Raw genomic sequence first — 26,042 nt, forward strand, 5'->3', positions numbered from 1 at the left:
ATCTTTTCCTTTCAAAATTAGAACAATGAAAATTGCAAGGGACAAAACATACTGCCAAAAGAATTCATGCTCTGGAATTACAGAAGTTCTCAGCATATTTGAAAGAGAAGAGTCTATAGTGGGTAAAATCGGTTCAGAAAGTTTCACGTTGAACTCCTCGGAAATGTTACCAAATGAATTCAATCTACCTGCCCCAACTTCATGGTGGATTTCATTTTGGTTTGCAACGCGCTGATGTTCTGTGGATTCACTATCGGCAAAGACAAAGCTTTGTGTGGCATTGGCTTTTCCTTCCTGAGAATAAGTTCTCCTAGAGCAGGGCGACGGAAAATTTTTGTTAATAACTTCAGCACTATGACAAATACTAGGTTTCTTAGACTGATTTGTTGTGTCAGTAAACTTTAATGCTTCTTGTTTTGGCATAATTGTGTCTCTTGCAGCTTTCCCCTTGTTACTTCTATTAGCGTTCTCCCATGGCATTGGATCAGATGAGAGCTTAATGGCGGTGACAACACGTTCGTCATTTGAGCATAAGTTCGTAGGGTGACCGGTTTCATTACATTTTTGACATTGTAATATTTGACTGCCACCAGATATTGGCTTATTTGAGGTGGTGGAAAATGCAGCAATCTTGGACATGTCATCTTGATGTGCCGATTCCATCCTCAGATGGTTGTTGCGTTGAGAAACTGTATCAGGCTTACCAGAATGAGTAGCAGCATTTACATACAGATGAAAACCTTCCTTTGGAATCTGCCCTTGCTTTTGAAACAGTAGATTCAATCCATTTGGACATGCACTTACAGAACTTCTTGATGAATGTAATTGAATTTCCCTGTTATATCCTGAAGCCAGCCATAATAGAAAAGCATAAAAAACTTACATCATGACAAGTGTATTGGGTGCCATCAAATAAAGAAATTTCTCACCTGAACAATCCCCATCAATCAATCCTCTATCACTGAAAGAGTTATCTCTTTCTATAACACCTAATTCTTTGTTTTTTTCCACACTTGAATTTTTAATATGTGTTAGCTTGACTGTCTGTTTTTCGTTTAATAATTCAAAATCATTGCAAACCCCCTTCTCAGTTTTAAATGAGGTGGATTTAGCCATTCCTCTAGTCAGTCCACCTTCCCTTGTGTTTTTGGAATGAAATTTTCCAGTTGCATTCAAGGCCAATGGGACAGCTCCAAGTAGTTGTTTCACTTTTGGCTTTGTAATTGTATTCCTAATGGAACTAGGTTTTAATTGTGGTCCTACAGAAAAGAAGAAAAGTGTTTATTGAAACTGCTTTGAAGAAAATAAATTATACCAAAATTAAATTCAAAGCATTCCAAGTTATAGACCTATTGATTATTGCTTTAAAACCAACTGTACTAGTTGAGAAAATGGTTGACCAACTTCCACCTGATTTTTCTGGATTGGATTGTGCTATCGTTGCAGCATCTGGGTTTGCTAATGAATCCTTGGGACACAACAATGATACATCCCGAGCAACTGAAGTTTCTGCATAGACTGGACTTCTTTCAAGGGCCTTCTCGTATGTACCTGCTGTAAGGCTCACATTTTCAGCGTGCCACATAAAAGGAATCACTGAAATTTGGAGTGTTCTACAGTCTAACATACCATCTTTTATTGCACTTCCCTCATTTTTAGGTGGTGACTTAGAATATATGGTACTACTGTCATGCCGAGCACCTTCATCAAAGTATGGTTGCTCATGTGTTTTGGTTACTACCTCAAATTTATGGACCATTTGATTTTCATATTCCTTGAGCTTGCACTCTTCACATAGCCAATCACCTTTAGGAAGTTCATCCAACATTGTTTCCATGCAGTAGCTGCTTAAAGAAAAACAGTGCATAGTATAGGCAACCATGTTATGTGCAATTTGATCAGCATAAAATATCACATGATTCATAAATGCTTACATATGCTCTGCACCATCTAAACATCTGCTACAGATAGCTAGGGAATCCTCCAGACCTGCATCCCCACAGATATCACATACTTTTACCTGTAACAATGGCATATGAATATTATATGAATGACAAAATAAACATATCTACAAAGGAAAACACAGTGCATAGAAGGGCCACAGAGATAAAATGTTATTTACAAGGATTCTGCACATTGCCATCGTCTTCCAATTTCATTTTACTATATTATCAGTGCCTTAGATTTCCAATTTCCAGAAAAAGGAAAGGAACACTCATGTATGTCATGCCCTCGCAACAATCAAAAGATTGGGGCAACATAATCATATATCCACGGACAAAAAAAGTGGACAAGTTCAATGGATAAACTGAATGTGGTATGAAGGAACTGACAGGGCAAGTATGTCCTATTAATGCAAATTACACTTCCCTAATTTCACATGCTACAATCAACTCACAGCCAGCCATTAGATCACACCCCCATTTAGGTTCTAAAAATCCACTGCCACAAGTAAACATGAAACACACACCCCAATTTACATATTAGCATCATGATTACTATCGAAGCATTGTAGTAAAAATAAGAAAATCCATCATGGAAGTTCATTATGTCCTGAAAACATTGAATAAATTGAGGCCGACATTGAGAAAATTTAGGAGTTGATGGAGGCTACTAGTAATAAAGTCAAGATACAAAAAGTGGCCAGTGCCAGTAAAGATGAAACCTAACGTGAAGAAGTTATGAAGAATGACTATGAGGCTTTATTACTCATGGAACTGGTGATATGACCATTTATGTAGAGAGGAAGAGAGGGAAGTTGTTAAATTGTAATAATCTGGATAGATCAGATTAAGGAATTCCATTCATCTAGTCCATGGACATTGGGCAATTGCAGTAAAAAGAAAGAATCTTCAAGAAACTAGCATATTTTATGCTGTTTATTGCATATCTCAAACAGGCAAGCAGTCATATTACATATGCCCTACACTTGGTATGAAAGTAACTTATTTCTCACGAATCTTACCGTTGATATTTTACCATGTGAATAATCTAAGAATGGAGCAATCAAAACATGTTGCTAATGATATCCCTTGAATGGATATGAATGCTTGTATGGTCAATGGAAAAGATCATCAGCAAAACCCTACTGAATGAGATACTATTGACTAGCTTGAAGAATAGATCTAAAAAGCAAAGTGATGATTTCATAATTATGCTCATTAAACAGCTTTAGCTTCCTATTGGTTGCAAGGTTACTACAAGAGACCCACATATGCCATATAAATAAGAATATTACAGCACTATAACAGATGTGAAGGTTGATGATAGGCATAGGATTTCCATGTCGAATCATTTTAGAAAGCTCGACCAAAGTTGGAACCTTTTTTCTTTTCATTTTCTACAGCTAATAAAAGCAGCAATGGGGCTTGCATTAAGGTAATAATTCTACTAAAATTCTTTGCAGATGTGGAAATTTTGTAGTTTGCAATTGGATTATACTTGGAATCTTATTATACAGATGAAAAAAATCTTTGCTTTGCAAGCTTATTTGCAGATTTCTTGGTCCTACACTCCTAGAGAAGGTAACAAGGTTGCTAATTGGGCAGGAAGAAAGGGCTCTTCTTCTCAGTTGATTGTGGTTAGTAATATTGTGCCTATTGAGATGTCTCGGCTGCTTTGTCGTGATTGTTTAGATACTCCTTATGTTAGAGTGAATCAGGGTTTCTTATGATTTATGTGAGTTGTAATTGGTCGACGGTTCTTAAGTATTTTTTGTTTTCTTGAGTGGTTTATATTAGTTTTTGGGTTGTTTAGTAGAACTGTCGACCAAATTTTGTAATTCTTGTTTGTGAGCAATAAAATTTCCTACGGGGTTTATTACAAAAATAATAGTTCTACTAATCAAGCAATATAAGCAAAGTAAAATAAACACAAAACATAAATATAGCATTATATTGCTAATTATATAAATCAGAGTTAAACAAATTGAAAACATTAATATAACATAATTTTGCTAGCAATCAGATAATTTAGACTAAACAAAACAAAAAATTAAATAAAAAAATATAAAGAACATGAAAAAAAAAAAGAAAAAAAGATGAAAATAGCATGACAGATGATTTAAAAATAATTACTTAATAGATGAAGAGATAAGTCAAAATATCTCAAAGGTAGTGTCTAGAAAACTCCTGTAAACCTTACGGGATCAAAATTGTATCCTTTAAGGAGCATGAGCAGGACATGACTCATAAATGCTTATGCAGAACTAATATTTTTTTTAAAAAAATATTTAAAAAAAAGGATGATAAATTTAGAGTAAATCAAAATAAAAAATTTGAAATAAATTAGAAAAATAAAATAAAATAGTGAGCACTAAATTTGCTATATTACACACTATTATGCTTTATTTTGCCTGATATATAACTAGTGCAGAAAATACAATACACTACTCTGAGCTATAGTGTGTATGATTTTGCACTATGCATCAATTTGCCAAAATTTTCATTGAAATTTGACCAATATTTACAAAGAATCGATGTCATATCTTGCTTCTCATATGATCAAACTACAATATATAATGCCAGTGAGAGCATGATAATATTCCTTCAAGTTGGGCAAACAAAGCCTAAATGTTTGCCTAAGCTACATCAATTGAATGAAAGACCAAACCAAAATAATCCCCATTAGCTAAATTTTAGAAGCTTTAAGCCATATGACACTCAATGGGCTATGAAGCTCACTATTAGCTATTGTTGGCCTAGAAACTGGCCACTTTGACAAGCTTTTCAACTTGACCCTATAATCCCTGGCAGCTAAGTCTATTAGTTATAAGCCATTTGACATGCTCGATGGGATATGAAGACCTCTATCAGTTAAATTTGCGTTGAAATTAGCTCTTTCAATAAGTTCGACCCAAACTCCCAAATTTCACTAGATTCCTATGTACAGTGCAACTGATAGCATTGACAGGGATCCTATAGTCAAATAACTATGATCCACTTTGAGACGATAATGATGCGTCTTTCTATATTGATTCAATGTTTTTTCATTAAAGCAAAAAATCTCATAGCTTACAACTTAGCCTAAAAGGTTGTGGTTGCAAGTATTTATAATATATTACAAATAGAATGCATAGCTTCTAAAATTTTGGTGTTTGACAAAAAGAAAATTAAATGATGTATAAAATTTCAATATATTTGAAAATCCCTCTAGTTCATTTTTAAGGTATTTAAAATTCACGGAACTACATTGGTTCATTTTTAAAACATTTGGAATTGGAATTATATAGGCAAATTGCAAAAATAATGCTTGTATGAAGCAACCTCTCCCCTAACCCCCTCTGTGCCACCTCTTTTTGCTTGTCATCTTCACCGCCATCATCGACCACGACTTGCCATCCTCCGCTACCATCGATGCTTGCCTCCACTACCGCCACTAGTTACACACAACAAGCCATCTTAAGTATTTGAAATACTTTGCAAACAACAACAACAACAAAGCCTTAATCCCACTACGTGGAGTCGGCTACATGAATCATTTTTCTCCATTGCGCCATATTTAGTGTCATATTTTCATTTAGTTCTAAAAAATTAAGATCATTTTTTTATACAAGAAGTCCAAGTCTTCCTAAGTCTACATCTGTCTTTCTTAACATAAATCGAATCTAAAACATCTACTCTCCTAATCGGATCATCAGATGGTCGACATTTAATGTGACCAAACCATCTAAGATGACTTTCTCTAATTTTGTCTGTCACTAGGGCTACACCAACCATATCGCGGATATAATCATTTCGCATTTTGCAAACAATCAAAAATATTTTGCAAACAATCAAAAACCAACAAAATATTAAAACTAATATTTTACTCATTGTTTTTAAAATATTTCAAAATTACAAATACTTATAAACAAGCAATCCTTATATAAAAAATTCTCTTGCATTCAAGAAGAATAATCAAACGTAAGTGTTTACATTGATGAAAAACTTAAAATATGAAGTTGAAGTTCTTATTATAGAGTGAAATCTCCAGATTGCGCTTTATCTAGACGTCCATCCAATCCAAACTTACGTTTGACACAACGACTGTATCAATTAAATATTCCATTAATTAATTATAATTTTTTAAGACAAAAATTGAGTTTTGTTTTATTAGATTGATTTCCTACCTTGTTTTAATTAAGATTAATTTCAGCCAAATTTTTCATTACTTTAATTGCTAACAACTCTAAAAATTCCTTTCACTATAAATAAGGACTCAAAGGGCTTGGTTTACATGCTAAATGTTGAATAAAATTTTGAGTTATCTTAGTTCACTTTCCAAGACGTTGACTCTTCTTCTACTCTCCGCTACTAGCAACTCTTCACGTCTCTTGTCACCTGCTCCACTAAATTCCATTTGAGTTGAATAATCCTCATTTGTTTTTGTTCCAATTCCACCTATTGAACGATCCACTAGATTCATATCACTCAGTTCATCGTAGAACATGCAACCTACTCTAACTTTGCATCCAACCCTAGCTCTATGCATGCTCACTGCATATATGTCCACTCTCCAGCTCATCATTATAATAAGATCATGAGAATAGCACCCTAATTGCATACACCTTTGTACAACCTAGGCTAGTGCAATGATTGAACATCATAAACGCCCCCTAAATATTTGTTGTAGCACCATAAGCACTTGCACAGCTTGCCCACACACATAGTAGCCAAGCCACTCACACTTTGGCCCATCTCTAATTGTCTTTAATCGAACACCTCCCAACGCACGACACACCCCAACTGACCTCACTCAAGGTCAAATAAACTCCCTTAAATCTCTAATTAAACTCCCTTGTAACTCTGTTTTCATTGGTTGAGCGATCTCGTGAGCAGAGGGGATGTTGGAGGAGTGAAACCAATAATGGAAACTCTGAGTTAGAAAGTTGAGAGGAAAAAATGGGATGATAAGGGGAGTTTCGAGATAACAAGGTAAGGAAAGACTATATATATTAATTATATACTTATGAATTAAATACTTTAAATCCTCTTTAATCTATGTAATTAGTTTGCAACAAAGGTGTAGGCTAGATGTTATAGAAGGAAAGAAGAAATTGTAGTGAAGGTATTAAGGTAAACAAATTTGCATTTATATAATTAAGTATATGCCTATATTATATTTCATTAAACCTAAATAATTACCCTTCATACCAAATCATATTGTGCATTTCAATTTGGCCAAATATGTATCAGTAATCTGGTGTGGGTTGTAGAGAGAATTGGGAGAAAATAGAATAAGAGAAGGAATTGAAGTTGGGCTCAAGTTATGTGTTTATAGGATAAATGAGAAAAAGTCAAATCTAAGTTAAAAATAAAATTGAGATTGTAAATGTATTAAATTTAATTTAATTTAAGAATTTCATAAATTGGAATGGATTTCCAAAGTGTGTATATAAGATGATGAGCTCAAGAAAAGCTCGAGGATATTTGTCACGAGGCGGGCATGGCAACCTAACTGAGATAATCAAGTATTAAAATAAAAAATAAATGTGATATTTAGGATCACTAATTACTAATGTTGATTAGCATATTTATTTATTGTATAATTGACACCAATAAATAACATTTAAAAATTATTTCATATCATTAGGCACCTACATAAATCATAAGAAAGTAAGTTAAATATAAATGTTAAATAAGTGATTTACTTGCAAAAACATATAAATAAGCAATAATTGCATATAAAAATGATTGTAATAAATAATGATCAAAAGAATGTCATAAGTATTGTAATAAATAGATATTGATGACTTGTACAGACAAAATAAGAATTTTGACAAAATGAGACTGATTGAATTGACGAGCGTTGATATTAAGATTTGAGCAGACCATTGGGTACAAGGGGGTCATTGTTAAGTGTTATGTTGGGGAGATAACCAATATTTATGAGTGGTTATAATAGCCGATGAGCTAAGCGACGATCCAAGAAAAAGAAATACGTAAAAGCCTACACAAATATAAATGCATTCTTAAGATGAGAGATAAGGATAAGAATGAAAATATAAGTACAAGCATACAAATATTTATAGAATGGAATGAATCAAGTCATTGTCCAAAGCAGTTTGGTTTGCATTGAGCCTGTTTTGTTTATAACATTTACTTCACATTTTATGTACTTTATATATTTAAGCATACAACTGTTCAAGTTGTTACTCATACTAGCCACTGATTAGCACACATGTTATCTCTTCGATGTCTATTAAATTTTATTTTAATTTTGATTATCTCATTGAGTCTATAGCTCACTCATTTGATATTAATTTCGAAGTAGGGATAAGCAACAATAGTTAGACAAATGATTCACTTTGGTACAACTTTTAAATTATAAATTTTTGGGATAACTCTTTGACAATCTTGAGATATCTATATTTTTATATTTGTGTTTAATAGCTCTATATATAGATTGAGATCTATTTCTACATGCTTTCTCATATGTTTGATATGAATTGATTATTGAGTTTATGAAATGCAAGTGCTTACCTGTGACAGTTGACTGAGATAAATCATTCACCCACTTTGTTCTGATTTATAGAAGTCAAGATGAATGTTAGTGAGAATTAAGTCTGACCGACTCATCCTGCTTAACTACACCACTATTTAACCCTAACAAAGGTCAACTGGGGTGTGACAGCATGTGTGCATCCTTCTCATTGTATCACCGTGGCTGGCATCAGCATCAAATCGAACCTTTTGCATCACCTTTTTTGTAGAGTAAATACTCTAATCTTCACCTGTGTTGCTAAACCAACCAAAAACCTTCACCAACTTGCTACATGTTAGACCACCCTCCTCAACAATAATGACATCAAGGCCTTGAACAACCATATATCGAAAAGCAAAACCATCCAAATCAATGCAAATTAAACCAAGCCTAATCTAGATTAGATTATCAAAGACAAGCCATACTAACCTATGTTAAGCTAAGCCTACCATCCAACATAATTCTTATTGCCCGTTCAAGTTGTTTCACATGTTATAGCAACCCACTAGAGTTTCTTGTTTCTCACTCCCCAAGAAGACCTTTGGCCAGCTTTTCCAATCTTCATTTAGGCACCTGGAACACATTTAAAATGTCTGATAGCATTGTCCACCTATTCTAGAGTAGGAACCGAGGAGCATTGTCCACCTCTTCTAGAGCAGGAAACAAGGTAATGGCAATATCGACAGTAGACATTTCGACCCTTCATTATAGTCCAATGACCTATCGATGTTGCCTCTAAAATTTTAGGGATTGAACAATTTCATTAGTTAAAACTCTATAAATCCGTACTGCTCAAGTGTTCCTTCTACAAATATAAACTTATAACTCGTAGACTAATAATTGAATTTATGTTCATTGCTAAAATTCAAATCTATTAATCATTACAAGGTCCTTGCCTAGAAAGTTCCATTACAAGTTGAGTATCGGCGTATTATGTTATTATTATTTAACCTAAGTGAGGAATACTTCTACCAAAAAAGAGAGTGCTTGTGTGCTTAAAAGTAGAAACTTGCTACACCTATTTCCCATGGCTATACAACTAACAAAAATTAAACATTTACATATCTTGGGATACTTTATGAACTAAATATTAATTTCACAATCACATACAGACAAAACTATCTGTCATTGATATCAAGTAATGTTTACATTTACATCACCATTTTGTAGCTTCTTAGTTCCATCCGTCGCACCTTGAATGTTTGCTCAGTAAATCATGATGACGATTGTTGCATATAAGGGTGAATATTAGAATATAATATTGTACGTTAAGAAATGAATTAAAGGATAATATCTCAAGAAAATCAGATGACATGTTTCAATGCATCTGTGAAGATACTTGAGAACTTTAATTTAATCATGGTTAATTAGAAAATCTTTTTCATCTAATTCAAATATTAAGAAATCAAATTAAAACTCAAAGGGATTTGGTGAAGGTACCCTTGGCATTCCTTCCATTCTAGTTGGAAACCTCCTATTTTGAGATAAAAATTAGTTACCCATTGAACTCTACTTAACATTGGAAGAAATCACAAAATGCTTAAAAAGTCAATTGACCTCTATTTGTGGGCATGATCACTTCATTGACAATAAAACATTGTGAGAATTGATAAGCTCTTACAATCTATTTAGAAGACAATGTGATCATGACAAAGATTCTAGAAAACACAATTATTGAAGAGGATTATTCAAACAAGTCATGAACACAAGGCAATGAGTAGGAATACCCAGATGATATCTTTAGAAGCTGCCCATCACAATAAATTATCATAAAGATAACATCAACTCTAGGCCACAAAAAAGATAACGACTTCTAGAGTTGTTTGGTTTGCTGAAAAAGGAATGTAGTGTAAAAAGAATATAGTGTGATTGAAATATAATGTAATTAAAATACTTTAAATTGTTTGTTTTAGTGCAAAGTAAATGCAAGAATTTGTTTTTTTATGTGATTTGAAGAAAAATAAAATCAATGCAAAACTCGGCAATAGCGGCAACAACGACCACTAACTATGATGCCTCCTAGAGGCAGTGGATGGCAGCAGGCTGCGGCTGACTATTGCCTATGGTGGCGACTATGGTGGCAGGCGGTTGGCGGCCGATAAATACTGCTAGCCGAAGAGGGACGGTGGCAATTGCAGCAAGCTGCGATTTGCAATGTATTTGAAAGTATTTCAAATCTAATAAATCCAAAATACACAACTTTGGAACTGCAGGGTAAATTTCAAATTTACTAGAGTTTGGCACAGCATTATATTTTCATATAACCAAATACTGGAATGCGGGGAACCAAACATACCCTTAGTTATCACAAAGGGTTAAGGTTAAAGTTTTACAATAAAAAAAACACGACCCAAATACCTTTTCGGGTTAGCTTATAGAGATGGAGGCCTTCTTTGCTCAAATTGTAATAGTTAAATTTGGACTAAAGGTCATGCTATAAAAAATGTCAATTTGTATGCTCCAAAATCTAGAAGATGGGCAACAAAGGAAGCGTTGGTAGGTTATTTATTATTATTTTTTTTTAAATTGAGAGATATCAGTGTTATACTATGACTAAGAATATTAACACTCACACGAACATTACTAAAGTGGATTCTCCAAAATTTAATAGCAAATTGTTTACTCAGACAATTGTTAAACGCATAAATTCAGGAATAAGTTCTATGAAAGGAAACTCTTTAACTTGATCAAATATATTACTTTCTTCAAATATCACCAAATAGGTCAATGTCCAACCAATAAACTCAAAAGTTGTTTCGGACTGAAAAAAATCCAGAATTATCATCTTTGTATGATGAAGTTATTAAACAAATTGAAGACAATTAGCCAATTGCTGAAAACGACGAAGATCATGTAAAACAAATTATTAATGCAATAAAATGTAAGTTGAAAATCTAAATTTTAGGAGAAGATTAGAAACAAACATTCTTCATACAAATGCTCTTCCAAAACAAAAGATCTAAGCTTTTAATTGATAGTGGAAGCACTATAAAATATAAATATTGCCCCAAAAATTGCATTATTAAGGGTCAAACTAACCCCCGTTCACACCATAAATGCGTCAACATGGCATTGGTGATAAAGTCTTATCATTGATAGCCAAAAGGTGTTTAGCACCCATCCAACTAGGAAGACATCAAACTTCAACGGGTCATTTTCACTAAATGCTTCAACATGGCATGGATGATAAAGTCTTAGCATTGATAGCCAAAAGGTGTTTAGCACCCATCCAACTAGGAAGACATCAAACTTCAACGGGTCATATTCACTAAATATGAGAAACTTCTGGAGGATTTCCAGGATCTGGCATTAGAGGAACTCAATGATGGGTTGCCCCATGCATAACATCCAACATCAGTAAAACTATTGTAATACTCATTATAGGATGACCCTAAAGATCATGCTGAGCTGAAATGACAAATTTATGAACTTCAATAAAAAAAATCTTACATTTTTGAGTCAAATATATGTTATGAATATACGGATATAAAACTATTATTTTTTAATGTGTTAAATTTATGTTTAGGTGTTAATTAGTTTTGCTAAAAAAGAAATACAATGTAAAAGTAATGTATTGTATTTTGAATGCTTTGAGGTTATTTGGTTCAATATAAAGTAGATGCAAGACTACACATTTTCTTGTTTGATTTGAAAGAAAAATAATCAATGTTAAAAACGTGGATAGCATGTAGCGGGAGGCGAGCAACTGTCGGCAACAAGCAGCTGGTGGTTGGGGTCGGCGAAGGCCAGAGGACAGTGGAGAACAACTGACAGTCATTGCCGGCGAACAAGAGGCAACCGGCGACGACAGTAGGCGGTTGTGGCTAACTAGACGGCTGGTTGTCAACATCAAATGCGACAACCGGCAATAGTGTGAAACACTTTACATAAAGTGGTGTATTTTGAATTTCCCCCAAACCTATCAAATTTCAAATATATTAAAAACAAACTAGAGAATTAATTCTAAGTAAATTGTAATTTTACGGCTTTAGTTTTAGCAAAATGTGCTTTCATGTGCTTAATCATAACAATTTGATACTAGGGGTTCTAAAAATACGTCTCCAATGACTATTATTTCACTAATACATTAGCTTTAACAAAATAAAATATCTCTCAAATAATGTCTCAAATGACCATTATTTCACTAAAGCTAATGTGATCATAAAAAGTTGATACTAGTGGTTCTACAAATATGGGTCATACAATTGGCATGTATTTCAAGTACATAACTCAACATATCACTAAAATTATAGACATTGCATGCAAATAAATATCTCTAAATAAAGTGATTCTCCTAAAAAAAACTTTGAAAAATAGAATTAACACCTAGTATAGCACTGATAGAAACAAAACTATAATGAAAATTCATGAGCAAGCAACAAGACTAACAATGGCAATGGTGATGATAGTTATACACATGGTCTACAAAGCAAGATAGAAATGACGCTTGCGGCATTATGGTTATGGACCATGAAAACAGCCTATAAGCATCATTTTTGCAGTAATACTTAAGTATCATAATGCTTACAGAAAAAAGAAATAGTAATGGACAATTCATCACAAATATTCAAAGCAATGTGGCTAAATGGAATAAAACTCTAAGCAAAATAGAGAAAAAGGTTATGTACTTGCCGCTATTTAGTTTTTAGTAAGCCAATTAGACTTCAAAATATTTATAATTTTACATAAAATTAGATAAAAGATATTTACTGCAAGCATGTGACAGAGAACACAGTTCTTGGAAATAAAAGGCGAGGAACTGTTAGTAGATGATAAATACAGATCATTACACTAAAACTCCGTGAATGTTATATGTCCCAACATTCTAAAAGCTGATAAAAGCCCAGAACTTACATCATCCTCTTTATCTGTAATGTTATCACTATCGGAAAATGGTTTGGGCTGCATATCAGTAGCCATCAAGGGGATGAGGTAAACCAAGTTGCTAATTACTAGAATCACTTCTCAAAGAAGCAATAGATAAAATGACACTTTACAAACAGGTCACAGTTTCCTTTAGATCAAAATCTTCTTGATTTTGCATAGGAAGTTACTCTTTCTGTTTAAGCTGCTCTTTTTCCATCATTTTGTCCTCCAAGTGAATATTTTAAATGGTCCTAGGAGTATTCATGGGGTTATGTAGAAACTGGGAATTTCCATTTCCTGCACAGTTGAAGGAGATAGCCACAATAAGATGAGAGACACAAAAATTTCTATCTAAAAGAAAAATCATTCGTAAATAGAATAACGTTAATAATATGCCACTTGAATATAAGAAGAAAACCATCATAGACACAACTCTCCCTCCCTCCCTCCCTCTCTCACTCATACTGTGTTGCCTTTAAGAGCTGCAACTTTATCTGGACGATACAAAGCTTTAATTTATTTTGTAAAAATAAAATGCAAGTTACAAGCCAAGCACAACTACTGAAACCATTGGGATAGAGGGTCGGAGATGGTTCTCAATTCAGCTGTGCAGTGCAAATTTTGTATTCTTACAAACAAAAAGAATAAATACATAACTATTTAATCATTTGCAAATTTTGAGCCTGTTACTTGATTAGCTCCTGCAATTTTTTGAAATTGAGATTAATAATGAAAATTGGCAAACCGATATTTTTGGCCCCATGGCATGATCCTGTATTATGCAAAGCTTTGAAGCAGCAACAATCTCTCTCTCTCTCTCTCTTTATATATATATATGTATTTCTCAATTATTCTTGTTTATCTATATATATATATATATATATATATATATATATATAGATAAACAAGAATAATTGAGAAATAAGTTCAAACTCTTAAACTCTAATTTACTAAAGGAGACTGAAATTGATTATAAAACTATCACAGCTCAAGCGATTGTATCTGAAGATATTTGGTCTAAGTTATAGAAGATACTTATTTAATAATATTACATCTATAACTCATAGTCGTTAGTAAAACTTAGTAATAATGCTTGGTTAATAATATCTAAGTCAACACAAGTGCAAGAACATTTCACAAAAAAAAAAAATGATGTCAAACATATGTGTCTCTCTGTCAAAATATATGGCATCATACCACTACAATAGCCAACAAGCAGTTTTCAAAATCTATTGACCAAAATCTCTTCACACTGAGAAAAGAAACAAATGAGAAGTGAAACAAAGTCTATAAATGAATCTATAAATAAGGAGATGTAGGACTATATATTTTTTTTCAAAAAAAGTTGCCTTCAAAATGTGTTAATAAAATAAATATTTCTGATGATATTGCTAGTGTACTGCATATATAAAACAGAAGTTTTAAAAGAGAATAATAAAATGGAAAGGAGAATGAGCATGTCATTTGGGTCCTTATCTAAGAACTCTAAATCATTGTTGATTAAATGCATGAATTTTCTTAATTTGATTAAGGGTCTAGTAGAAACAAGTTAATCTGACGCTTTATAGAAGTTTCAAGAAGATTCAATGTAAATGAATACGTTTCTTCATATGCATGAATATAAAAGGAAGGGTGAATTACTAATCTCAAATGATTGAATATGATATTATGCATAAATCAGTTGGTTGGTTGAATAGTTTATGTTGCCGGTTGTTTTGCTTATTGATTTGGTTTGTTACTCTATGTGCTAGTTGGTTAGTCTTTGTTGTATGTTCGGTTCATTGTTAGCTGCTTTTGAGATTCAGTGTACAGAGTTTGAGCTCTATGTGTTGTTGGTTAGTCCACTCCTTTTGCCTGTTACTTGCATTTTTAATGACATCGTTGTATGATAATCAAGTGAAGAGGATGGTCGGGATGTGGTAGTCAAGTGCAAAGGTCTTTATTAAATTTCTAGTTGGATTAGTCTGCATCATTGTCAATTGGCTTATTACCTTGTTGATATTTACATGAAAGTTTGTTCTAAGGTTGATGTCATGAATAAATTTCGTGAAGCTAATTGTGGGACCATAGAATTTATCCAAACAGTAAGAAAACTAATTATACCCACGTATTTGCAGTCTAGAATGCTTAAAGACTTGAAGTACTAAAACATCAAAAGAGAAAATATGATTATATTATTGTTGAGGAAGTTTACAAGGCTAGAAAGATTGGTGAAATCCTTCAATGGTTTACAAATGAGGTCACCTTACAGGCCACCAAAGCTATACAATCAAAATGCTACGTAGACAGGAAGGTCACATGACTCTATATCCACCGGCTCCTTCTACTTTTCTAAATTCATAGTTATAATATCTGGTGAGTTCCACACCCAATGAGACAAACAATGTTAAAATAAGATTCAAATAAACAAGGAAAAAAATAATATACAAGATGATTTGTGACAAATATGAGTCCCCTAAATTCATAGTTACAATATCTGGTGAGTTCCATACCCAATGAGACAAACAATGTTAAAATAAGATTCAAATAAACAAGGAAAAAAATAATATACAAGATGATTTGTGACAAATATGAGTCCATTCATAATTTTAACTAGCTTGGTGTATAATTGCACCTATTAATTGTCAAATATCTTAACGCAATATATTAGTCCATTTCATATATGAATTAAGTATAGCATTCAATAAGATAAACTATCTTAAAATAAGATTTAAATATAAAAAAATAATAACGATATACATGATGATTTGTGACAAATGTGAGCATTTTTTTTTTAGTTTTAAAAAGCTTAGTGAAATAGAAACATTAAATAGACATGTTCTACTTGCATAAAAAAAGAGAAACACTATCATATGAATTAAATATAATAGTGCGCCAGAAATTATTTAACTATTAAATGTCAAATCTTTTAACGCACCGTATTAATTCATTAAGACAAAACGCTATATGTATAGACAGGTCGCATGACTAGAAATCCACCTACTCCTTCCCCTTTCCTAAATTCATAGTTATAATATCTTATGAGATCCATACTCAATGATATAAACATTGTCAAAAAATAAAATGTAAAATATATAAGAAAAAATAATATACATGAAGATTTGTGACAAATATGAGCATTTTATTTATAATATTAACTAGCTTAGTGCAACAGTAACAGTAAATAGACATGTTATAGTTGCTTAAATATAACAAAGTAATATCATATGCATTAAGTATAACAGTGCACCACAAATAATTACAACTATTAAATGTCAAATCTTTTAACGCATTATATTTATTGAACTCATTTTTTTTGGAGGGCATTTACATCCATACCACACAATTTATATGTATTTACATATCTAACAACTAAACTTTTTTCACATTTATACCACTTAAATCTTTCATATCACATAAAAAATACCACCATTTAACTTTTAGAAAGTGAAATGCACCTTTTCATGCCCAGGTAAGGTGGCTATTTATATGTATTTACATATCTAACAACTAAACTTTTTTCACATTTATACCACTTAAATCTTTCATATCACATAAAAAATACCACCATTTAACTTTTAGAAAGTGAAATGCACCTTTTCATGCCCAGGTAAGGTGGCTTGTATGTAAAAATAGAAGTTTAGGTGTTAGATATGTAACAAAAAAAGAATTGATTGGCAAGTATGTAAATCTTCCAATTTTTTTTAGGGCATTTACATACATACTACCCAATCGATTTGTATTTACGTAACACCTATATTCCGCCTTTAACATTTATTTCATCCAAATCTTTCATATCACATAAAAAATACCACCATTTAACTAAAGGTCATGCAACAATCTTCCAATTTTTTTTAGGGCATTTACATACATACTACCCAATCGATTTGTATTTACGTAACACCTATATTCCGCCTTTAACATTTATTTCATCCAAATCTTTCATATCACATAAAAAATACCACCATTTCAACTTATGGAAATTCTACATCTTACTATGCATAGATAAGATGTTATACACGTAAAAATTGAAGTTAATGTGTTAGATATGTAAATACACATGATTGGCTGGGATGTATGTAAATCTTCCATTTTTTTTTTCTTTCCAGTAACTATTAAACGACTATACTCTGACAGATAGCTTACCATGTTACCACTGCTCTTTCACTAGCAATTTCAAATGCAAACTCATTGTTTTTCATGCAATATTGATATTTATATTGAAATGAAACATAATAATAGATTGCTTTTAGAATCATATCGGCAAAAAAAGTTTAATTTTGCAAATAGAATTATTTACAGGCTGTTCCTGAGGATCCGGGCATTCATCACATAGTCGTAAATGATTGGAGCCAAGGTGTCGATGCTGAACAGAAAGTGGTGTTAATTTCGATTCCAAGCATGCTCGGAAAAGAGTTAGCACCCTCCAGGAAGCATTTGCTTTACTTCAATGCTAAAGTAACTAATAACATTGCTAACAAAAAATTAATAAAAGTTTCAAAAAATTTATTTAAATACAAATTGAATATGTAACTTTTATATTCTTACAAATTGATATATAAACTTCTATATATTATAATGAACAGAATGAAAGTGTACATTTTTATCAATAAAATTTGATATTTTATTTACAGGAGGTATGAAAGATGGGATATAATCTAAAAGCAAAATTTGTATTTACCATTTTGTCAAATTAGCTATAACACAGCGAGGTATGGTGGTCATTGACTACTAAAACTAGTGGCAAGCAGACGATCTTTAACGGCACTACTTGCAAACAAATATATGATTGAAGGAGTCTTGGCAAAAATTGGCAATTGGGGAAGAGAAGCTGAGGCTAGCTGAAGGAGAGGAAGTTGGTCAGCATTGGCTGAGTAAGGTAGGAGAAGTTGGCAGCGGATGTGCTAGCAGCTAGAGAGTGACATCATGGGCATAGGAAGAAGAAGTCACACGAGTTCAATGAGCTATCATGAGTAGCTGTCGGTACTGTTGCTATGTGAGGAGAGGTAGGTTTTTAATGAGGAAGGGATGTTAGATCACTAAGCTAGAATGTCTCAATCATGAACCGGCTCGAAGCTTGGAATTAATCAAGACGAGAACAGACGGTCGAACAATGTGAACATAAATTTTCAATATTCAGTTACTATTTAATAAATAAAAGTGTCACTAATCGAAATAAATTAAAAATAATATATTTAATTTTACCTCGTTACTGATTCTTCGTGTTTTCTATACAAATTTTTTCTTCTATCGTTCATCTTTAGTCATTTAAATAACCTAAAAAGTTAGTTTAAAAATAACAGTGAGCTAAACAAGCCAGTGAATACTCATACTCCTAAGCTACAACAATATAAGAAAAAAAAAACAAAATGCATGTCAGTTAAACTTTTCAATAAATCAATATAAATATTTAACATATTATCAATGGATCTTATTATATCAATAGCAAACCAATATCATTCTATATTTGTACAACCGTCACAGGAGCATCGTAAAAAAATTGTACCGTTTAAGGTACTTCAATATCAATATTCTTTTTCATATACGTGCACTGATATCTTAGTAATCCCTCACTAGTACCATTAAGGGGTGACTCCATCGTAGTCAAGCATACACATACAATCACTCTTTGTAGATTTTATCATTCAAAGTTTCATATCACTCAACATGTAATATTATAATGCATCAATTATTTCATAATATGTGACTATAAGCATTCATATCGAGATGACCGATAAAATTCAATAATACAGTAATTAATTTCATTAATCAAGCATGAATAACAATCCATACAACTGGTTTAGAATGGATACTAAAATAATACTGTAATTTAAGAGTTGGGGTACTCACATCAATGACACTTAATTTGATTTATTGTCATGTCGACTCGACTATTCTAAAGTAGGAACCTAACCTGGTATTTATATTAAAAAACTTTAAAGGTACTCACATCAATGACACTTAATTTGATAAGATTTATTGTCATGTCGACTATTCTAAAGTAGGAACCTAACCTGGTATTTATATTAAAAAACTTTAAAGGTACTCACATCAATGACACTTAATTTGATAAGATTTGTTCTCATGTTAACTCTTCTAAAGTGGAAACCTAACTTGGTGTTTACATTACAAAACTTTAAAATAAAATATTATTTTATAAACCATTAACATTACTTTATTTAAGTATTAAATTTTCATTCTTTACTTTATATACTGCTAATTATATGTCTATATAAATTCTTATTAAATATCTTAAGGTTATTAAAACTCACCTGGATAACACTCGATCGAGCCCTATGTGTAAAGACTCGCCTTCCTCCTCTGCGCACTCCGGCCTACACTCGATCCTCTCAAGCCGCCACTCTTCTCCCCCTTTCTTCCTCTTCTCTTCTTCAATGGCCAGCTACGCAAGCAAGGAAAGCTCCTCAACAGAAATGCAACTTCTTCCTCGACTCCTTTAATCGCAGCTCAACATAGTAGCAAACCACTAGGCGTTGCCGCCTCCCTCTTATGACGCCGTCCTCTTCTTTGCATGCCTCTCGACTCCCAGGTAAGTCGATCTCACCTCTCCCCCCTAAAGTGCGTCCTTTTGATAGAGCGAAAGTAACGTCCTGGCTTCTGACCTCCTCATTTCCCCTCCATTTGGTTTCCCGACGCATCGTTTGACCTTCGCGACTCCTCGCTTCATTTCTCTTCTGCTCAGCTCTTCGATTCCTCTTGCCTCCCTACGTTTTCCCTCTGCCCATAGCTGAAACGAGAGTGTTACAATCTTCCCTACTTACTAAAATTTTGTCCTCGAAATTTATAAACATACCTCAACTCATTTCACATTAACAGATCAACACAAGCTATTTATAAATTTTATGATGAAATTAAGGGTCATTTATTAAGACAAAAAGGTAATCAATATAAAGATAAAGATTCGTTACAAGACGACTTGACTATACTTCAGATTACAATACCGAAGCAAGAAAATATACTAGGAAAATACCTTTAAATGCAAGAAAATGCCAAACTCATCAGACCACACCACCATCAGCAACAGTAGGTTATTCAGACTCACTATGAGTGAGGGAATATACCTGAGATCGAACAGGATGTCTTGGTTAACCTTGGGTAGGAGCTGATGAAATAGACTAACTTTTTTTGCCCACCTGCCGGCTTTTCTAAAAGAGCTCCGCTTGATTTCTTATTGTCGGTGCTCTTTTGGTCAAGAGATCGACAATATATTGCTATATGAACAGGCTGACAGCACGAAGAACAAGTGTTAAAGCCCATCAAACATTCACCCTTATGTTGTCTTCCACATTTGACACAAGTGGCTATGGTATTCTGCGCATACCTCTACTAACTCCACCGGAATTGTTCTTAGACTTCTTTCCATTGGATCCTTCTGAGTAATCCACATGATCACCTTCACCATTATTCTTCCTCTTGTGCTCTCCTTACGCTTCTGAGTAAGATGATAGTTGATCTCTACTTTTCTAGCTCGTTCCACTAGTACCGACTATTCATCGATCCTAAAAAATACCAACAGTTGTCTGATCAAATCATTTAATCATGAAAGAAATCTATACATTCTTCTTATGTAGAAGTGATCAATTGTGGCATAAGCCTCAACTGTACAGTGAATTCCGCTTCGTACTACAAGATTGCCTTCTCTCCTTGCCTCAACTTGATGAATTTATCCTGCATCTGTCGTCAATGGGATTGGGGTACTAACCACTCTCTAAAATGGTCCACGAATTTCTCCCAACTTATCATCATGTTGGGTATGCCCCTTAACCTGTCCTGATGTTGCTCATGTTACCACCTTTCCGCATCCTTATCCAATATAAATGTTGCCAATAGTACTCTTCTTTCAACCAGACAAGCCATGTTATCATGTACTTTTCTATCCTCATTCGCAGTTCTCCACTTCAATTGGATCTTCAGTTCCCTTAAACAAAGATGGACGCAGATCTTGAGATATCTTTGAATACTTATCTACAATGATTGTATTACTCCTGGTAGGCTGCAATATGAACTGTTGAATCAGCTGAGTCTTCGCTGTCATCATTTGAATCAAGACATTCGCGTTCACAATTATAGTAAGATGTATTTCTTCATTTTCTATTGAATTTTATTATTCTATAATTTCAGTTGCATCACTATGTCTAAATGTATGTAATTATTAATTTGAGTTAACTTTAATTTTATAATTATTAAAATATTCTTATAATTATTCTATTGGCTCTTTCATCGATATTTAAATAATTAATCTTAAACCATGGGCTCTAATGACACTTTTGTCACGACCCAACCTAGGGCTTAGAGTTAACCAAAATGATGATAGACGGTCGGACGATGTGAATTAAATTTTCTATATTCAGTTACTATTTAATAGATGAAAGAGTTACTAATCGAAATAAATTAAAATAATATATTTAAATTAACCTTATTTGTGGTTTTTCGCGTCTTTTATACATGTTTTCTTTTCTATCGTTTATCTTTCGCCACTTAGTGAATTTGAAAAGTTAGTTTAAAAATAATAATGAGTCAAACAAGCAAGTGAATACACATACTCCTAAACGATAGCAATATAAGGAAAGAGAAAACAAAATGCATGTCAGTTAAACTTTTTTATGAATAAATATAAATATTTAACATGCAATCAATGAATCTTATCATATCAATAACATATCAATATCATTGTATATTTGTACAGCCGTCAGAGGAGCATCATCCAAAAATTATAATATCACTTAAAGTACTTCAATATCATTATTCTTTTTCATATTCGAGCATAAGTACATTTGTATTCTCTCACTAGTGTCATTAAAGGTAACTCCATCATAGTCAAACATACACATACAATCACTCTACGTAGATTTTATTATTCACAATTTCATATCCTCAACATATAATAATGTACCGCATCAATTATTTCATAATCTATGACTATAAGCATTTGTATTGAGATGACTAATAAAATTTAATAATAGAAAAATCAATTTCATTAATCAAACATGAATAACAATCCATACAACTGGTTTAGAAGAGACACTATAACAATATTGTGACACTTAATTTGATAAGATTTGCCCTGACGTAAACTTTTCTAAAGTGGCAATCTAACCTGGTATTTATATTATAAAACTTTAAAATAAGTTATTATTTTATAAACTACAACAACAAAGCCTTAATCACACTACGTAGGGTCGGCTACATGAATCATTTTTTCTCCATTGTGTCCTATTTAGTGTCATATTTTCATTTAGTTCTAATAAATTAATATCATTTTTTATACAATAAGCCCAAGTCTTCTTAGGTCAACCTCTATCTTTCTTAACATAAGTCGAATCTAAAACATCTACTATCTACTATTCTAATCGGATCATCAGATGGTCGACGCTTAATGTGACCAAACCATCTAAGACGACTTTCTCTAATTTCATTTGTCATTGTTTACATTACAAAACTTTAAAATAAAATATTATTTTATAAACCATTAACATTACTTTATTTAAGTATTAAATTTTCATTCTTTACTTTATATACTGCTAATTATATGTCTATATAAATTCTTATTAAATATCTTAAAGTTATTAAAACTCACCTGGATAACACTCAATTGAGCCCTACGTGCGAAGACACTCCTTCCTCCTCTGCGCGATTCAGCCTACACTCGATCCTCCTAAGCCGCCACTCTTCTCTTCCTTTCTTCCTCTTTTATTCTTCGATGGTAAGCTAGGGCACACTTGAAGCTTTTATGCAAGCATAGAAAGCTCCTCAAAAGAGCTGCAACTTCTTCCTTGACTCCTTTAATCACGGCTTGACATAGCAGCGAACCACACGGGGCTACCTCCTTCCGACGCCATACTCCTCTCCTTCACACGCCTCTCAACTCCCAAGTAAATCAATCTCACCTCTCTCTCCCTCAAGTGTGTTTTTTCATAGTGCGAATGTAATTTCTTGCCTTCCGACCTTCTCGTTTCCCCTTTATTCAATTTCCCGACACTTAGTTTCAACTTCCAGACTCCTCGCTTCATCCTCCTTTTGCTCAGCTCTTCGATACCTCTCGCCTCCCTACATTTTCTTTCCCTCTCGTAACTGAAACGGGACTGTTATAGACTCACATCTTAATGCTAAAAAGGAGGAGACACTTGGAGAGATCAGCGACATGGAAAATGAGTATTGGCTAGTAAGCATGCAAGTAGCGAAGTGACAAGCACAATTTTGGAAAACAAAGAGTATGAGAGGAGAGGACGTAGATGGAGTGAGGTATGCATATGATGATAAGGGAGGGAGGAAGAGGGATCATAGCAGGGACTTCGGGATTGAAGAAGTTAGGAGAGCATTACCGTGAGATAAAAAGATAGAGAAAAGGAAATATGTGAGGCATGAGCAAGAGCTAGAGATGAACTATTGAGAAGGGGAGTTGCATGTTGAGAGGAGCGTTGCAAGTAAGGCTATCAGATAATTTTTTTTTTTTACTATTATTTTAAGTTTGGATGTATGAATGTATATATGTGTATATATGTATGAATATTCATGTATGTGTGTATATATATGTGTGTGTGTGAGTGTGTGTGTGTGTGTGCGTGTGTGTGCGTGCGTGCGTGTGTGTGCGTGCGTGCGTGTTTGTGTGTTTTTCTCTGTGTTTGTATACCTATGTGTCTACATGTGTGTCATTGTATCTGTGTAAGTAATAACGTAAGTACGCATCAGATCTCACTCAATTTATGTCATTTGCAAGTGTAAACTGGATGCATGTAAACTTTTTATTTTGCTTTTGGGTGGTGACAAAGGGGTGTTGACATAGGCAACACAAATGCCTTTTCTAGGTAATTGTGACCTATTTTTCATGAAATGAGTAAGATTTGAGAGATTTTTATTTTTGCGGTGCATTTCAAACAAAACTTCTTTGTCAGTGCATTTGTCCTTCATCATTATCATTGTATTTGATCTAATCGATTGAATTTATTGAGGGCTCTACTTCTATTGTATTTTTTTTATGTTGTAGACACATTATCACAATTAAATGTAACAAAAACATCTTGATATACATGTTGTATTTCAAAACACGTTGAATTAATTTTATGTGATACTATGCTTGACAATAGTCATTAAAATTGCCCATAAGTCAATTGAATTTGTATTGTTTGGTGACACATGTAGATCAACAAAAAAGACTAAATTTTCACATAAGGATGCATGCATACATTACTTACATAAAGATACAAATTTACAAGACAAACAATAATTAGTGCATATTAAATTATAAATGTAAATGCAACCCTCTCGCCAAAACATAAAATATCGCCAGTCTTTTTTCAAATATTTTTATGTTGGATAACGCTTGTCATTGCATCTGGAAAGACATTTAACTGTTTTTCCTTTTAAGCTCAAATTGGGCCTTTTCACATCTCAGATATAGTACCCATGTTATGCCAGTGTCTATAAAAATATCAAACACAAATAAACGAATTGAAAAGTAAAAATTCTCTTGAAAATTGCTGCAACAATGGCATGATTTCGAAAAATAAATAGATAAGACAAAGACAATGGCTTTACTATAAAGAGCCCAATTCCAAATGACCATAGTTTAAGACATCAAGCAACATAAAAATAGCAAACACAAAAAGAATTGAACGGTCCTATTTCTATTATAATATTGCTAAATAAGCAGTGAAAATATATTGCCCTATTGAATATAAAATGTGGCAAGCATACATAATTATAAATTTTGAGGAAATAATTCTAATTAAATGCGGTATATTCTGATTACATTAAATTATTTGTTTAGTTTCAAAAAAACACAAGAAATGCAAGAAAAATAAGACTTTGAACTGAAACTTGAACTATTTGGTGACGAGAAAACGGGAGGCGGAGCCAAAGCCACAGGAGAGGGCGATGCGCCACTGGAGCTGATACAGAGTCAGGGAGAAAGGAGTAGGCAAAGGTAAGACTAAAACGACATGGAGTTCCTCAATTCTAACACATGTACAATATACATTTATGGACCAATTTTAACACACAGGCTTAGAGTTCCCCTGGTCATCTCTAGCAAAACAAAACCAGGTGAATCTGCATTCAACCAAATGTAGGTAAGCATATAAAAGCAATATGAGCTACAAAATTCGACCAATTATGAAAATCAAAGCGATGATTGCAATAAATATACATGGCATCATAAGTCAAAATGATCCCAATAATCCTAAGTATAAATGTTGGGGGCACTCACCACCCAAAACACAACAAGACCACTGTGTGCCGAAGCTGAATAGCAGAAGAGAGGATAGCGCTCGAAAAAATGCCTGTTTTCAGGAACAGACGTTCCAGCCGAAAACGTACGGATATGTGGTTTTGTTCGCCGTGTTCTAGGGTTCGTAGCATTTTTTTTTTTAATTCGTGAAATTACATTGCATAAGATGGTCAGTTCGAGATAAACTAAGCTATAGGTATAGATTATTCATTAAACAAAACTTCTTCAATTCTCTAGCCTACGACGGTTGTTATGGACAAATTTTCTCTCTGAAATCTGGATGTAATTCTAAGTGCGGACTCCTAGTAATATACAATTATATGTGTTACATCAGACTCACCTAAAAAGTATTAAATTATTCATTAAACAAAACTTCTTCAATTCTCTAGCCTTTGACGGTTGTTATGGAAAAAATTTTCTGTCCGTAATCCGGATGTAATATGTGTTACATCAGGTTCACCTAAAAAATATTAAAGTGTAATTGTGG

At 33.1% G+C, this 26,042-nt stretch overlaps 1 protein-coding gene across 7 annotated transcripts in view; it reads right to left on the reverse strand.

The window, feature by feature from the left end:
- Nucleotides 1–25,698, reverse strand: part of LOC110030495 — a 29,115-nt gene extending 3,417 nt beyond the window's left edge. For 5 of the 7 annotated variants that reach the window (XM_020733225.1, XM_020733224.1, XM_020733226.1 and 2 more), the window contains exons 1-7: nt 25,535–25,698; nt 13,318–13,626; nt 1,935–2,020; nt 1,630–1,844; nt 1,411–1,554; nt 930–1,259; nt 53–845 (exon numbers count right to left, since the gene is read on the reverse strand). In XM_020733225.1, the coding sequence (XP_020588884.1) occupies nt 53–845; nt 930–1,259; nt 1,411–1,554; nt 1,630–1,844; nt 1,935–2,020; nt 13,318–13,383 (1,634 nt within the window). In that variant the 5' untranslated portion in view covers nt 13,384–13,626; nt 25,535–25,698. The remainder of the gene's footprint in view (nt 1–52; nt 846–929; nt 1,260–1,410; nt 1,555–1,629; nt 1,845–1,934; nt 2,021–13,317; nt 13,627–25,534) is intronic. The other 2 variants (XM_020733228.1, XM_020733229.1) reach the window with 2 other exon arrangements.
- Between the last annotated feature and the right edge of the window lie 344 nt (nt 25,699–26,042).

This window comes from Phalaenopsis equestris, unplaced genomic scaffold (genome assembly GCF_001263595.1).
Source record: "Phalaenopsis equestris unplaced genomic scaffold, ASM126359v1 Scaffold000727, whole genome shotgun sequence".
Lineage (NCBI taxonomy): Eukaryota > Viridiplantae > Streptophyta > Magnoliopsida > Asparagales > Orchidaceae > Phalaenopsis > Phalaenopsis equestris.